The sequence below is a fragment of the Geotrypetes seraphini genome, chromosome 4 (assembly GCF_902459505.1).
Source record: "Geotrypetes seraphini chromosome 4, aGeoSer1.1, whole genome shotgun sequence".
Classification (NCBI taxonomy): Eukaryota; Metazoa; Chordata; class Amphibia; order Gymnophiona; family Dermophiidae; genus Geotrypetes; species Geotrypetes seraphini.
In genome coordinates, this window is record NC_047087.1 from 22,130,322 (window position 1) to 22,147,250 (window position 16,929).

At 41.9% G+C, this 16,929-nt stretch overlaps 2 protein-coding genes across 7 annotated transcripts in view; both read right to left on the bottom strand.

The window, feature by feature from the left end:
- The window catches only part of PLCG2 (phospholipase C gamma 2), a 210,632-nt gene that overhangs the window by 172,078 nt on the left and 21,625 nt on the right, over positions 1-16,929 (bottom strand). For 4 of the 6 annotated variants that reach the window (XM_033941197.1, XM_033941196.1, XM_033941198.1 and 1 more), the window contains exon 2: positions 4,941-5,180. The exons of 1 other annotated variant lie outside the window; for it this stretch is intronic. In XM_033941197.1, coding sequence (XP_033797088.1) covers positions 4,941-5,139 — 199 coding nt within the window. In that variant the 5' untranslated portion in view covers positions 5,140-5,180. Of the gene's footprint in view, positions 1-4,940; positions 5,181-7,128; positions 7,271-16,929 lie in introns of those variants that run through there. One more of the 6 variants, XM_033941195.1, reaches the window with a different exon arrangement.
- On the bottom strand, positions 14,692-16,452 carry LOC117359059 (dynein assembly factor 1, axonemal-like). Its single transcript, XM_033941200.1, has one exon. The coding sequence runs from the start codon at positions 16,315-16,317 to the stop codon at positions 15,052-15,054; it is 1,266 nt and encodes a 421-aa protein (XP_033797091.1). The 5' UTR covers positions 16,318-16,452; the 3' UTR covers positions 14,692-15,051.

Here is a 16,929-nt window from a genome sequence, read left to right on the forward strand (position 1 = left end):
GGACGAACCCTGCTTCCAAAGCCTTCCATCCCCGTGGGAGTCCCGTTGGCTAGAGGGGGGTCCCCGTGGGGAGTCCCATGGGTTAGGGGGGATTCCCACGATCCCCATTCCCATGCAGACCTCTAGTCCTAACTTCAGCCCTTCAAGTTTGTTCAACAGCCTCCTATGAGGAACTGTATCAAAGGCTTTGCTGAAATCTAAGTAAATTACATCTAGCATATGTCCTCGATCCAGCTCTCTGGTCACCCAATCAAAAAATTCAATCAGGTTCGTTTGGCACGATTTACCTTTTGTAAAGCTATGTTGCCTCAGATCCTGTAGCCCATTAGATTCAAGGAAGTACACTATCCTTTCTTTCAGCAACACTTTCATTATTTTTCCAACAACCAAATTGAGGCTCACCGGCCTGTAGTTTCCCTCTTCATATTTTTTTTTTTTTTTTTTGCATAAATCTTTATATTAGAATATACTTTGGGATATTTTGACCTATTTATTGCTGCTATTACCCCATTCTTTAGAGCAGTATCTCTCAAACTTAGAAACCTAGAAGATGACGGCAGAAAAGGGCTACAGCCCATCAAGTCTGCCCACTCTGCTTACCCACCCCCTATCTATGCCCTAATGACCCAATTTCCTTATCTTGACCCTCGTAGGGATCCCACATGGGTATCCCATTTATTCTTAAAGTCTGGCACGCTGTCTGCCTCGATCACCTGCACTGGAAGCTTGTTCCAATGATCAACCACTCTCTCTGTGAAGAAATACTTTCTGGTGTCGCCATGAAATTTTCCGCCCCTGAGTTTGAGCAGGTGCCCTCTTGTGGCCGAGGGTCCCTTGAGAAAGAAAATATCATCTTCCACTTCGACACATCCCGTGAGGTACTTAAATGTATACTTGTGTGCCCTGAAGAGATTCCAGGTGTGCCATGGGAGATTCCAGAATTTTACTCTATTTTTATAAATTCCCTTCATAAGTACCGTATACACTAGAATAGATGACATGTATGTCTGTCAATGTTATGAGCATCTGTGTGTGTAAGGATACAACCGCCCAGACAAGCATCATTCTTTGACATGGTTCATCCCTGAAAACTAACGGCAAGTAATTTTATTTTTATTTTTTATGCAGTACTTATCCTAACTTCAGCAACAAAGCAATCAAGGCTTTGTTACCGTTTGGATCTTCTTATGCTTGAGGACCTGAATAAACTCATGTAAACCGTTCTGGGAGAACAGTATAGAAAACTGAATAAACTTAATTAATTAATTATCTTTGCAAACTTGGATTTTCACTTCTGACAGAAATTAAATCGAAAAAAAGAGAATAACTGCCGATGGTGGATGATGAAATGCGTGTTCCCTTGTCGACTGTCAAGCCGCATTTTGAGTTAATTTGCACTCAGAAACAAGCACATCCATCGCATAGGAACTCATTTTCCCGTCCCATCCCAGCGAGTTCTTTTCCTGTCCCTGCCCCATCCCTGCAAGCTCTGGCCTCATCTGCACAAGCCTCATACACTTTAAAATCATAAGTATCTGAGGCTTGTGCGGTTAAGGCAGAGCTTACAGGAATGGGGCAGGGACAGCAACAGCAACAAAACTCACAGGCGTGGGACAGGGAAATTGAGTTCCTGTGGGGACAGGGACATATTTGTCCCCGTGTCATTCTCTAAATGGCATCACTCTAGAAATCAAAATGTAGTAAAAGAGAGCCAAGTAAAGGACAATCAAGCCATTGTGACATCACTGATGAGGTTGGTTCTTAGGCATTGGTGGAATGAGGCATTATGACATCATAATACCAGCTCTGGTTATCAGAGGCTGAAGCTTTTCACACTACAGTACTCCCCCGATATTCACAGGGGTTCCATTCCAGGAATCCCCGCAAATGTTGAAACATCGCAAATACATTTTTTAGCAGGGGAGACAGGAGAGGGCAGCTGGAGCGCCGGCGAGTGAAGGAAATCACTCGGAGTATGCTCCGACTGCCTCTTCCTGCTTTGACATGTAGCTCCTAATTGGTGAGGCCCTTTAGTACAGGAAGAGGCAGTCGGAGCATACCGCGAGTGATTTCCTTCACTCACTGGCACTCCGGCTGCCCTCTCTTGCCCGGTCATTTGCGGTAGGAAAATACCGCGAATGACTGGGACCGCGAATTGCAGACCGCAAATTCACGGGGAAGCACTGTATTTATTTATTCAATTTTCTATACTGATCTCTCAAGTGGAGAATGACACGGTGATAAATTTTTCCCCATCCCCGCGGGAACTCATTTTCCCATCCCTGCGAGTTCTTTTCCTGTCCCTACCCCATTCCTGCAAGCTCCGCCCTCATCTGCACAAGCCTCAAACGCATGTACCGTGCGTACTTGTGAGACCTCGAAGCATCCAAGAGAGAGCTGAAACAATGTGACGGTATATTAATATAAATCAGAAGTTTTAGACTGACTGAAATTTCAACTCATAATTTTGATAACTGGCGCATAAGATGCACCCCATATTTTAAGTGTGTTTTAAGGGGGGAAAAAACTACTTCCTATACACCAGCAAATACGGTAATTTGCACTTAAAAACAAGCACATCCATCGCATCGATTAGCAATTCTATTCTATTTACTTTAGTTTCACTGTTTTTACAATTACCCATACATAGCTTAAAGAACTTATATAACTATAAGTTTATATTTGAGAAAATAAATAACTCTCAAATTTAACTATTTGTTGGTTTTGCGATTTTATAATGTCAATTATAATGTGCCGTGAAAAACATTTGCTCCATTTAGTGTGCCAGAGCTAAAAAAAAAGTTTGAGACTTGGACACTCTTCAAACTCCTCCTCTAGTTAACAAGCCCTGTGTTCTTTCTCTCCCCATCCAGTTCACCAATTCACACCAATGCTCTTTGCACCCTTCTGTTTGCCAAATCTGATCCCCCATTAACTCTCTCCTTCCCCCCCGCCCCCCAAATGATCTTTCCTTCCTCCAGGTCTGTTCCTGACTGCATAGAAGACAATGAGGTCGGCAATTGGAAAGGCTCATAGGAGAAGTCAACTAAAGACTGCATGGGGTTTTGCTAAGAACATTTTTTACAGAGATTTCTTTCACAAATGGGGAATTTTGAGTCTATTGTTATTTGTAAGTGTTTTTATGTTCCAGAATCCTTACAGGGGTGCACGGGAAGGAAGCTGGAAATGTTACTTTTACTGAGGATTTTGAATTAACCACCTTCCTGAAGGAGTCTCAAGATTCTGTTTCCTCTCATGAAACTTTATTGGAGAACTTCGCTTCAGAGAAGGATAAATTGATGATTTTCAAAGGTAAAATTGACTTGCTTTGCGGTCAATATGCAAACATTTCCAGATGTGGCGTAAGAAGCAGCTCCTAGCTTTGAAAGCCAAAGTCTTGGCTTTGGGAAATGCATCTGCTGCGGTTTCCTTGTCATCTTGTTTTCCAACCCACTACATCTGGAGAGATTTGTTTTGGCTCATGAGATGAAGTAAGGGTTTGGGTTCATTTATGAGTTGGCTCTTATACTGAGGGATTGAGTTTCATCTTTTAAAAAAAAAAAAAATTGTCTCCTTCTCTCTTCTCTTGAGTGGACTTGAGGAACTCTTTGTAGTATTGTTTTATATTTTCTTGCATTGTAGGAACCTTTTGCTAGTCTTGTTGTTCCTTTCTCTAGTCATATAATGGCTTGTAATTAAACTGAAAATTCAATTTAAAAAGAAAGAACTGATTGGGGTGGGAAATTGCAGGTTCTTCTGCCTGTGGGGTCCTGGGGATCTGTCGGCACTTTGATAGCTTTGCTGCACCTCCTCTGAGTCTTTTGCCTTGGCTCCATTTGGCTTTTAGCCATGGCAGGGGGGGGGAGTGGCTTTGCTGAAGGAATAGCAGTGGTGGAGTCTGAATAGCAGGGGGCTGGATTGAGGGGTGGCAGAGTGAATGGCTGCTTTCGGTTCTGAGGTTATACAGGCACTCGTTCCTAGGGTTACCACGTGGCTCCAGAAAAAGGAGGACGGATTGAGACATCCGGGTTTTACTTCCATTACTTTCAATGAAAGTAAAATCCAGAAGTCTCAATCCGTCCTCTTTTTTCTGCAGCCATATGGCAACCCTACTCCGCCCCCCATATGAGAGGCTTTGATTGGTAGGATTGGTTCTGTTGCTTCTGTTTGTTGGCCCAAAACCTGCTGCCTAAAGCCACCACCTCGTTTGCCCTGTCCGTCTGCATGTTATAGACACAGGAATGTAAATCTCACCCCCCATTTCTTTGGATAGCCTGAAAACCAGACTGGCAGATACTCCAGGGCCTGCTTGAGAAATGGTACTAAAGAGAGTGTGGCGTAGTGGTTAGAGCTAAAGCCTCAGCACCCTTGAGGTTGTGGGTTCAAACCCTGCATGGCTCCCTGTGACCCTGGGCAAGTCACTTAATCCTCTTCTGTCCCAGGTAACATTAGATAGATTGTGAGCCCACTGAGAGAGAGAGGGAAAATGTTTGACATACCTGTATGTAAACCGCTTTGAGTGTGGTTGTATAACTTCAAAAAGGCTGTATACAAGTCCCAATCCTTAAGAACACAAAACAGTCTACTATAATTTTCTTCCCATTGTCTCTTAAGTTCTATTCACTTTCATCCACCCATCCCCCAGAATTTTACTGAGATGCTGTCAAGTGAAATATTGCTGCCATATTGTTTGATCTGATACCTTTGGCTCTTGAGTGCTTGGCTCGACTTCTTACCACCGATCCCTCTCATAGTTTTAAATCTACTACTTAGTAGCTTCATCGCATGCCCCCTTAGTCCTAGTATTTTGGGAAAGAGTGAAGAAGCGATTCACATTTTTTTCCAACCCAATTCGACATTAAAATGAGTTTGACGCCCCTGTTCTAAGCATCCAAACACTAGTAACAGTGATTACTTATAAAGTCGCTTGAGGTACTCACAAAACCCTTCAATCTTGTCTGCCGTCTTGCTCCAAGCCACCTGCCTGGTCTCCATTATAACTTGGATGGTTCTTCTTTCTGGCTGAGCTTTTCTGAGACTGAAAATCGTCATGACCGTCCCCAGCTCAAGAGTCCTCTTCATCAGACTCTTCTCATATTCAGGCAGCATGGCAAAGTCTGTGCTCTTCCTTTTAGCCATTTATCCAATATGTTTTAGGGGACTTATGGACCTTAAACAAGCTGAAAGATTGGGGAAAGAAACAACAACACAAGAGCCTGTTTAGGGTTCTATATAGGACTTTTTTATATATACAGTTTCTCAAGTAAATAATAATAATAACAACAACTTTATTTTTGTATACCGCAATACCACAAACAGTTCAGAGCGGTTTACAATGTAAGAGACTGTACATATACAGCGAAGATACAATGTAAGGGAATGTACTATACAGTTGAGAGCAGTTTACAATGCAGGGGACTGTACATATTCAGCATAGGTGTTTATACAGCGAAAAACAATGCACATTTACAATGCAGGAGACTGTACATATACAGCAGAGATATTTATACAGTGAAGATACAGTGCAAGAGACTGTATAATGCGATTGAAGCGGTTTACTATGCAATGATAGTTACATATATAGCGAGGATACAGAGTGAAGAATGACAAGAAAATGCAACCAGTATCAATTACGGGAGGGTACCGAGAGGGGAGGGGTTAGTAAGAAGGATGGAAGTATTGGATTGAGGGGGAGGAAAGGAGAGATCGGGGGGAGGAGAGGTGGTAGAAATTGGTTATTTGAAGGGGAGGGGTTTGAGAAATTTATCATAGAGGTAAGATTTGAGAGATTTCCTGAAGGATGAGTAAGATGGGGCAGATGAGATGAGGGTGTCCATCTGCCAGCTTGGAATGAGAGAGTTCTATTAAGGAATCTTTTGTAGGTGCATCCCTTTGGGGATGGGTAGGTAAACAGATAGGCATTGCATGTGCGAGTGGTGCCTGGGAACGCAAAGTGGTGAGACAGATATATCGGGAACAAGCCAGTTAAGGTTTTGAAGCAGAGACAGGCGAATTTGAAGATGACTCTCGCTTCTATTGGCAACCAGTGAAGTTTTCTGTAGTAAGGGCTGATATGGTCTGACTTTTGGTCTGATCTATTTTAATAATAGCATTATTCATTAAAGGAAACAATGCAGAGTCTGATTTTAAGTCGATCATTCAAGCAGAACCCAGGGTACTAGTTTCCAAAACATATTTCTCTCGTTAAAAAAATTCAGAAAAACTCTTGTCAAATGCATTTTTTTGTTGTTAAAGAGCCACTGTAATAAGTCAACTGTTCAAATAAAGATTTTAACAGCAAATTATTTATTTTTATTTAGGGGTCCATTCACTGGTCATTTTTTACTCTAGATTACTGCAATTCTTTATATCAAGGACTCACACATAAAGAAATTAAGAGACTACAGATTATTCAAAATATGGCCATAAAAATGATTTTTCAGGCCAAAAAAATTCAATCACGTTACTCCGATTTAAAAAAAAAGGCACACTGGCTACTTATTTCACATCGGATAACGTTTAAATGAAATGGATGCCTTAGCATTTAGTGCGCGCTAAATCAGTTAGTGCATGCTAAACCAGTTAGTGCGCCTTAATTTAGTGCGTGCTAAATCAGTTAGTGCGCCTTAATAAAAGGACCTCTTATTTATTTAAATGAAATGGATGCCTTAGCATTTAGTGCGCGCTAAATCAGTTAGTGCATACTAAATCAGTTAGTGCGCCTTAATTTAATGCGCGTTAAATCAGTTAGTGCGCCTTAATAAAAGGACCTCTTATCTATTTAAAACATTTGTATTCCGCTTTTAGCCAAAGTGGCTCACAATTAATGGCTCATATGGTTAATCTTTGAGTACACAAAAAAATCTTAAAATTCACGTCACAGACAAGAGCAAAAGGAGACAGAGATCTAAATGTAAACCTTATATCGTCCTCATTCTAATAAATGATTAGATATTCAGTATAAAGTAAGATTCAGCTAGCAGAAAAAGGCTTGTGCAAAAAGATACGCTTTCAAGAGTTTTCTAAAATGGAGCAGATTCCCACAAAATCTCAGTGTGCCTGTCAGATTAATTCCCGCTGCTACACAGTTTCCGAGAAGCATATTTGCAAGTTGTGGTGTTGCCTTACCTGAGATGAATGTGTTCCCAGGCAAGGTAATTAACAGCCCACTAATTAACCGCTCTTTCCACCAATAATGATGATTGATCTATTCACTCAGTGACCTCTTTGCTCTCTCTCCAGTCAAGAAAGAAGGCTGAAGCCAGAGTTGGTGGAGGCAATCAGGATGCAACCAGGAAGAGAGCACAATTTAAAATAAGCAAGAGAAAATATTCAAATATGTGTGCAGCCTGCAGCGTTGGACACGCTCTGAAGCTTAGCTGATCAGCAACTCCTTTGAGACAAAAAAAATATGGTTAATCTACAGCCAGCAGAATCCAGTGGGATGAGGAAAATGAGTCTCCTCTTTATTCAAACCAAAATGACAATTTAGGAGGCTTCTTAGCTAGCCATAGGTAGGCATTTGTAGGCTAAGGATTTTGTTTGCGTGTGGTAGTCACAGAAGCAACACTGGCAGGCATTTGCATGTCTTACTTCTGCCTTCCATCAGCCTGAAATGAGGTAACTTGCTACAGAAAACACTCCGGAACACAAGAAGTTCTCCATTAACCTTACTCGATACATTTTTCAAGAGAACGTCTCTCTTTTAGTCTTCTGTTCCTTTTTCCATGGCCTCACTTTAAAGTACATGGGGAGTGTGTGGCACAGCCTCAGCACCCTGAGGTTGTAGGTTCAAATCCCTCGCTGCTCCTTGTGACCCTGGGCAAGTCGTTTAATTCCCCCCCCCCCCCCACTGCCCCAGGTCAGGCCTGAGGAGAGGGGAGTACAGCTGGTTCATTGCTTCAGGGCCTATGAAGCTCAAGGGGGCCCAATGAAGCCCATGAAACATCACAAAAACCAAAACGTGTCGTCTCAAGAAGGAGACATCCTTACAAACTAAGACAAAGAATGGCACGAGAACATTCGCGTACAAGATCACTAAGCATTGAGTAAGCATAAAGCAATAGAAGGCCGTGACAATGATGAAATACTTTTGAGTGACATAATACGGTGCATTCAAGATTCAATGAACAAAAACTTGTGAAAGTGACTATCAACGAGTGTTCTCACGTGTTCATTCCTAGCTTCAAACATTGCTCAGATTACTCCTTGCTTTCCCACCGAATCCCAGGAAGAAGAAAACAGGACACGAGCCACGCTGATTCATCATGGATTGCAAAGAAGACTTTACAGGACAGTGAAGGAAGAAATAATTCCACAGGTAAAGTTCTCTGTAAATGCTTTAATTGTAGCATAAAGGACCCACTGACGTCACGTGTCTTTTTGTCTACGTTATCGAGAGATTCGAGACTATAAACGACTTGACGGTTAGTGGAAAGAAAATAGCAATATTGTCCTAACTTTAGAACCACTAACAAAATTCTCGATAGTAATATGGCAAATTTCTATGTTCTATATTTCATTTCAGGTACTGACCTTAAACATGTCATCTCAAAAATCTTTGTAATGGGGCCCAGATTTTCTCTCGGTGGCCCTACCCCCAGGTACATTAGTCAGATTGTGAACCCACCAGGACAGACAGGGAAAAATGCTTGAGTACCTGAATAAATTCATGTAAACCATTCTGAGCTGCCCTGGGAGAACAGTATAGAAAACTGAATAAACTAATAGTGTAAAGGTTTCAGCATCTGTTAACCAGAGCTGGCATTGTGACATCATAATGCCTCATTCCACCAATGCCTAAGAGCCAACCTCATCAGTGATGTCACAATGGCTTGATTGTCCTATACTTGGCTCACTTTTACTACACTTTGATTTCTAGAGTGGCGCAGTGGTTAGAACTACAGCCTCAGCACCTTGAGGTGGGTTCAAATCCCAGACTGCTCTTTTAATCTCCCATTTCCCCAGGTACATTAGACAGAGTGTGAGCCCACCGGGACAGCTAAGGAAAAATACTTGAGCACCTGAATGTAAAACCACTTAGTCTATAAATACTAAATAAATCTAAAATCAAGGTCAAATGTACAGATACTTTCCGTGTATATTACTGAAATGCACACAAGAAAAATGCTGGCAGTTGTGAGTCGTGAAACAGAATGATGTGGAAACTGGGTTTTTTCTGCTCAAACCAGCATGTTGCTTCATTTGAAAACGAGAAAGATTACACAACAGAGTCATGCAGTGGTAAATGCTGTCCATCATTCCAAAGAATGCATTCATTTTCAATTACTGCAGCCAGTCCAGTGGGTGTTGAGCACCCCCAAATATTGAACATAAACAAGCTCCTTCATTGTGTTCAGAGCACCCCCCCAACAATCATTCTGAAATGTCGGTGCCTCTGTCTCACTCTGCTGGTCGTGAGAGTCGTGCGGAATTTCAAAAAGAGATGGAAGTACCATAGAAACAGTCAGCATAAGAGCAGGAAGAAGAGCAGACCCCCAAGGCCTCAGTACTGATTTTGAACATTATTCAGCACTAACGGATTGGTTGCTTGACTGGGCATATAAGAAATCCAGCACCACACACAGCGTACAGTTACAAATATCCAAATCCTGGAAGAACGGTCAACAGGATTCCAACAAATGCAAATTCTTTATGTGGAATGCAGAAATGGAAGAGTCAAATACCACTTTGAAAGGGAAGAACTAGTAATCATGCAAGAGACCTCGATGTCATTGTTTCTGAAATCCTCAAGGCAGACAGTGTGAAAAGGCAGCTTGGACAGCTAAAGGTGTCTAATTGCAGAAAGAAGCAAAAGCAGTTTAGAAGCAAAAAAAACAACAACTCTATACACAGCTCCAGTAATCACCAGAGAAATACAGGGCCTGAAGAGTCTGAGCAAAACAGGGCCTTCCAGATATCCACTACAAGGGATCCCATAATCATGATGATCTACTCTTTACAACTCTAGTAATGACAAATGTAACCATTGTAACCCCCCTTTCATAAATCTTTTGCAATCCGCCTTGAACCGCAAGGTAATGGCGGAATAGAAATCTCTAATGTAATGTAAACCTAACCCTTCAAAAAAGAGGGTTACTTTGTAACCCTCAAAAAGACAAAATAGTATCCTGTCGGGGCGCAATTATCGGGTCACCTGTCCTGTCGGACATTACCTACTAAAATGTACATATTACATTTTCGCTCAGCAAATTGTATTTCTATACTATTGCCTCCTGAGGTCTCTGATCTCTGTATTTCCTCTGAATATCTACTTATTGTATTTCGCTGAATGTCCAGTACTCTTGATTGTAAACCGCCTAGAAGTCGCAAGATTGTGGCGGTATAGAAGAATAAAGTTATTATTATTATTCAGTGTGCGTATTTGGCGCACACGCAAATGTTGGCACACAATTGTCCTGCGTGCATTTGACGGGTCACCACTCCTGGAGTGCAGTGGGACCCTAGTAAGGAGGCTGACTAGCAGCCACTCCCAGATCTTCTGAGGTGGACCCTTGTTTCTGAAACTGTCACATGGAAACACTTAGGGCCAGATTCTGTATAGGATTCCTACATTAGACGCCACTAGACACCCTAATCAAGGACGCCTAGCGACATCTAACTTTGGAATCTGCACACAACTTTTTTTTAAAATTTGGCTAATTGGTGTGGTCAATGACTGTGCCAGTTTTCAGCCAAGCAAAAAACACTGAATCACCAATTAAGAGTTTGACGTGGAACTCTCAGGATGCTTAGCGACACCTTCTTATGCCTAACAATGGCTATCTGAAAAGTAGATAATACTTAAATGGACAGATTCCAAGCATGCAACTATTGATAACTGGATCTTCAGAATACCAGCTGAGTAACGTAACTCAAGCTGGCTGGAATCGTCATTGATCCTGTTATTTTAAAATATTTTTCTTCTTTTACTTGCATTCTGTAATTCGCTGACTGTCCAGTTTTATTCTGAAACTCGCTTTATTCTGTAATTCGCTTCATTCTGCAATTCGCCTTATTGTCCAGCTCTATTCTAAAATTTGCAGATTGTCCAGCTTTATTCCTTGGGTTGCATGCAAGAGATCTATACTACATACTTAAGATTCATATTTTCCTTTTATCTATTTCTTATGTGATAAGTTATACCCTCACTTCTTGCATTCTGTAATTTGCTGATTGTCCAGCCTTCTTCAATGTGAACCACCTAGAAGTCATTAGACTGTGGCGGTATAGAATAAAGTTATTATTATTATTATTTTAAAGTGCTTATTTTTAAGAGTATATAAATAACTTTATGCAGTAAATAGATGATTCAAAGTTTTTCTACTTAGCTTTGCAACACCACCCCATCCAACGAGAAATCTGTTTCACCAACTTTCATCAGGGTTGAGGTGAGCCAAAAGTATAACGTGTAACTGGTGCCACTCTATTCATCCTACAGTTGCAAAGTTTGTTACAAATGTGATTATCTGTCTATTTAAGTATTACCAGCTTTCACACCATTAATGTGATAAAAAGGGAAGGAATTTGTTTGACAATATCTGAAAAGTAGGCATGGTTAGGGGCAGAGAATAGGCATGGTTAACTTAGGTGTCCAAGTCAGTTGCCAGTAAATTAGACAAACTAAAGTCTGGTCTAATATGCTGGCACCTACCTCTATAAATCAACTAAACAAGGAAAATTAAGTAATATCCAGTAAATAAATATCAAATGCAAAATCGTAAGAACAAAACTTGTATCAAGTGAATTTTTTGCTAGACTTCAAACACCCAAGGCACTACTTAATGTCTTTCTTCGTGCCCTTGCTGGGGTGGTGTTTTCATCATTGGTCTTAGCATGGTGACATATGCAAAAATATGTTGATTGTAAACAGGCTATATATAGATTGTAAAGTGCATAAAGTGCTATAAGGGAAAGGCACTTATCTTTATGCCCGATGTGCTCAACCGTTTCACTGTTGGTTTCATCAGGGGCTTTGCCTCTTTAAATAGACACCAATAAATATGGTGGAAAAAGGATTTTATTAAAAGCCAAAAATAACGCTACTCTCCACACTGCACACTGCCTGCATCGCTTGATACAAGTTTTGTTCTCACGATTTTGCACCTACCTCTATAAGCCATGCCTAGAGGTTGACAGACAACTCTGCTGCGCGGCACCTGCAATGTAAGCGCTGCTAGGTGCCATTTATAGAATCTGGCCCTTAGTTCAAACTTCTGCAACTGACTATAATCCCTATCTAGAGAGACTGAAGGAAAGAGGTTCTCTTGTAGAGGAAAAAAAAAAAAAAAGAAGTAATCAAGAAATATAAGACAGACATTCCAATGTCTAGCAGGTTTTGAATTCAAGAAGGTACAGAAATAAAGATTAATCAACAAAAATATAAGATGCAACCTTTTCATTGGATTGACTAGAGCAGGGGTAGGCAATTCCGGTCCTCGAGAGCCGGAGCCAGGTCAGATTTTCAGGATATTCATAATAAATATGCATGAGATAGATTTGCATCTCGAGGAGGCAGTGCATGCAAATCCATCTCATACATATTCATGGTGGAGATCCTGAAAACCTGACTTGGCTCCGGCTCTCGAGGACCGGAATTGCCTACCCCTGGACTAGAGCTTTAGGGAGTAAAACCTTCTTCCTTAGGCAAAAGATGGTAATTCTAGAAATGTAACCTGGGTCATTAAAGGAGTTCCAGTGACAGTCTGAAGGGAGAAAGGCAGGTGAAAGATTGACTGGGGCCACCCCTGCGGACATCCAAATATTCAAATTTTAATAAACAGCTCGGTTCTCCACATAGTAACAGTGGGCACCTCAGCTTGGCACCACAACACAAGGATACATTTTCTAGCCAATAAGGAGGCTTTGTGCAACAGCAAATTTCCCCCTCTAGACAAACCCAAAGTAGCAACTTGAGAAAAGAGCAGAATATCCGCCCGCAGAGGAATCTGCTTACACAATACGGTCTGCAGATACAGTGCAACAAAGGACTAAAAGGTCTGAATTTGGTCATACGACCAAAACATGTGAAGCAAGCCTGCCGGGGTGGACTGGCACTTGGGATAATGAGCATAAGATGCAAACTCAGAGACATATGCCCGGTAAGGAGACACATTCAGCTGCAGAAGAAACTTGTACTGCTGTTCTTGCAAGACTATGGAACAAGTCAATCGAGGATGAAATTTCATGAGAAGACAAAGTCCCGCATAACATGTTCAGAGGGGAACAGATCCTGGTTCCACACAGCTGCCACAACCTCATAGTCCCATGGGGCACTAAAACTCCCCAAACTGACTTGATGAAAAGATAAACTGATCCTGGTCAGGCGAGAGAGGGTCAAGGTCTCACACACCACATGCGCAGATGCAATGCAATGATGTCAAATGCATGCATGCATGTATGCGGTCATTGAGTCACACCTGCGCATGCGCAGATGCCCTCCCAATGCGGCTCCTAACACGAGAACCGGTTGAGGGGGTGTGGCTTGGGGCAAGGCTCGGGCGGAATGGGACAGCACTTGGGCGTTACAGGGTAGGCCTGGGGGTAGGGCCATGGGTCCGGATTTTACAATAGCAAAATGTGGTAACCCTAACCCCGACAGTCCTTTCTAGAGGACTGTCCGGGTTTTCCCAGACATCTGGTAACCCTAGTCTTGCACATCCTGCAAAGTAAAGCAGCTGTTTATTGACTTTCATTTCTTGACAAACAGTTTGAAGATGCAAACAGATAAATCCTCTAGATCTTCTCTGAATACGATAATGCAAAAGATTGCATTGTTGGGCACATACCAGCTGATATTCAGTGCTATTTAGTCGTTAGGAATGGCTCCCTGCTGGTCAAATACCACAAAGCCAGCTATCTGCCAATATTCAGCGGGAGGTGGTCAGCTATCTCCCACTAAATATCCCTTTCAGCGAATTGACTGGTGGCTGGCTATGTAATGCGACATAGCCTGTCACCGCCAATATTACTGGCTTGCCAGCTAAGTTCAGTAGCCAGATAGAGTGGCCTAAAAATTAGGTCTCTCTTTGGCCATAGGACTTAGCTTGTCACCTGATAACTATCGGCTTAGCCGGCTATGATTCGGCCTGCCAAAAAAAAGTCCAGAAATTTAGTGCTGGTTGTCAGATAAGGCACAGGCATTGAATTTCCAGTTTTGCCACCAATCATGGGAAATAGCCAGCCATCTCCCAAAGCCTAAATATCAGTTCCATGGAAAGACACAAGACCTGATGCCCATAGCTCAGACAGCATGGTAATTAATACCGTGTTGGGAGCGATTTTTATTTATCAGGTGATGCTCAGCACAAATAGCATGCAAATCATATGCATGCTATTTGTGCAGAGTAGCCTGGTAAAAGAGCGTAGGAACTGTGCCTGGCGCCTGCACAGAAGAGAAAATCAGTAGGCGGAGCTCTTCTGAGCAGGTCCAGTAGCTTGTGCAGGCTGCTTCTTTCTCCTGCCAATAGCTGTTGCTCTTCCTCTGCCCTGTTAATGGTGGCTCCAGAGCCATGATCAGCTGAGTCAGTAGAGGGAGAGCAGAGACTGCCAGCTCAGCTGCAGGCTTGTTTTAGTTATGGGGGGAAGAATGTTCTATGTGTGTGTGTCATGTACACACAGGCACAAACAGCTACCAGTGCCTCCTGACCCGCTAGAAAATTATGCTCACAGAAAGTAGGTGTTCCGGGGTTGTTGTTTTTTTTCAAGACACGTATGTATTAATTTTTTTCATTTTTAACTTGTTTTAAACATCACAGAATTAAGCACAACTGCTCAATTAATCACTAGTGCAAAAACCATGTCCAAATAAACAAGTTAGCTGACATGTAGGCTTGCTTCAGAGCGTGTGTAAATGCTAACATCCAGTTAAGTATATGTACTGCCATTCCGAAATCAAAAAATCTTGCAAATTTTTGGTCCCGCTTGCAAAGTGTCTCTGCTGAAGATGGGTAACTAGTAGTATTTTAAAATAGCTATTTACATGCACTGATTATTTACACACATTTACATAAATAAAAGCCATACAGAATTTTTAAAATGACATTCTATATATCATAATACATCAATGTGGAGGTCTTCTTGGGTCTCCAATGAAATTGTTTCTACCTCTTCTTTATTCAGTTCAGTAACTAGTGCTCCTTCAACGGACATCATCTTTGGTATCTCCTTTTTAGTAGAAATGAAGTCTGGGTTAGTTTCATTGTTTGCTGTATCTTTGCTTGATATTTCACCTAATTTCTCTTCATCGGCATTCATGTATTTCTTTACAAAAGCCTGGATGCTTTGTTTTCTTTCATTTTGCTCATTATGATTTGGATTTTCTTCAGTACCATCAGTTGCATTGTTATTTAACACAAGAAATGTTCCTCTTTCTTCCACCTTCATTTTGCGTTTTTTCTCTTCAGCTTGTCGCCTGATCTCCATCAAAGCATCAAAACTCTTCTGGATCTCTTTTCTTTCTCTAGTTTCCCACTTCTCCATTTCTTCTTTCTCAGCTTCTCGACCACCTCTGGCCCATGCTTCTGCACATGCTCTGTCTTTAGGAAATACTGGCCTATCATCCAAGTAAGTTAGGTGATTTAATCGAAGAATTAATGTTTTTCTGTAATTTGAAATTTTCCTGGTTACTTCATTTCCCATTAGACTGAGAACATGCAAACGAGGCATCACTTCTAGAATATTTAGAATATTAGGATCATCCAGCCTGTTGTGTGAAAGGTCTAAGACGCAGATACTTGGGCATTCTTTCAAGTGTTCTATATCTTTCATGGTACTTAATTTATTATGGGCAATTTGAAGAGTGTTCAAAACTGTCAGGCAGGACAGATTTTCAATGGTCCCGATATAGTTATTGCTGAGGTTAAGAGAATCCAGTTTGGGGAGCGGTTCCAGATTCTCGATTTTAGAAAGAAGATTTTGCTGCATGAAGAGGCAGCGCAGTTCCGACTGGGCTTCTAGGTTCTCAATCTTCTGCAGCCCATTACACTCGAGCCAGAGACACTTCAGTCCAGTATATTCTTCAAGGTTCTCGATTCGAGCAAAACCTTTGAAATGCAAGTAAAGGGTGTCATTCAGATAGGGAGTCACGTACAACCTCTGCTGTTTGCAGTGGTCTCGCAGGAACTTTTTCGTCATCCTCGGCCCCCTCTCCTCCACTTCCTTTCTGTCACCGCTTTCTTTGAGGTTCTGCTCTTGGCTCGCTTCCTTTCTCGTGCCCTCGTGTTTCAAAGGTTCCGTTTGCTTTCCGTTCACCAACTCCCCTGGTTTCTCGTTCATTTCCCCGTCTGCAGGTCCCTCTCGCTCGGGTTTTGATTGCATTGCTACAACTGTTAGCTTCCGACGCTTTTCAGGTAACCATGACGACCAGGAAGTTCCGGTCCATTTTGAGCATCGTATGGAATACTCCTGAGCGCCTTGCAAAGCGTTGCTTCCGAACGTAACGAACTTTGACGCTTTTTCTGTAACCATGACAACCGGTACTTCCGGGGCGTTCCGTTTTGTGCATCGTATGGAATACTCATGAGCGCCTTGCAATGCGTTGCACGTAATGAATTTGACGCTTTTTCTGTAACCATGACGACCAGGAAGTTTCGGGGCGTTCCGTTTTGAGCATTACCTGGAATACTCATCATAATACTGAGCTTCTTGCAATGATTTGCATAGAGTTCGCGATGGCAGCCACGGAAAATCCTTTCAAGCGTCAGAGGCTGAGCTCCTTGAAAGGTAAAACTGGTTTTAACCAGATTGTGAGAGAGATTGGCAATCCAAGGAGCCATACCATGGAAAACACTCCATTAATGTCAATGGCCATTAATACATAGGCTTCTTAGTGATGCATTGAAGTTACAACAACTATCCGTTGAAGCAACGCATTGTATTTAGAATATGTTTATCTCTTGTCAGTCTGCTTCTGATATTTTTTTTTTCCTG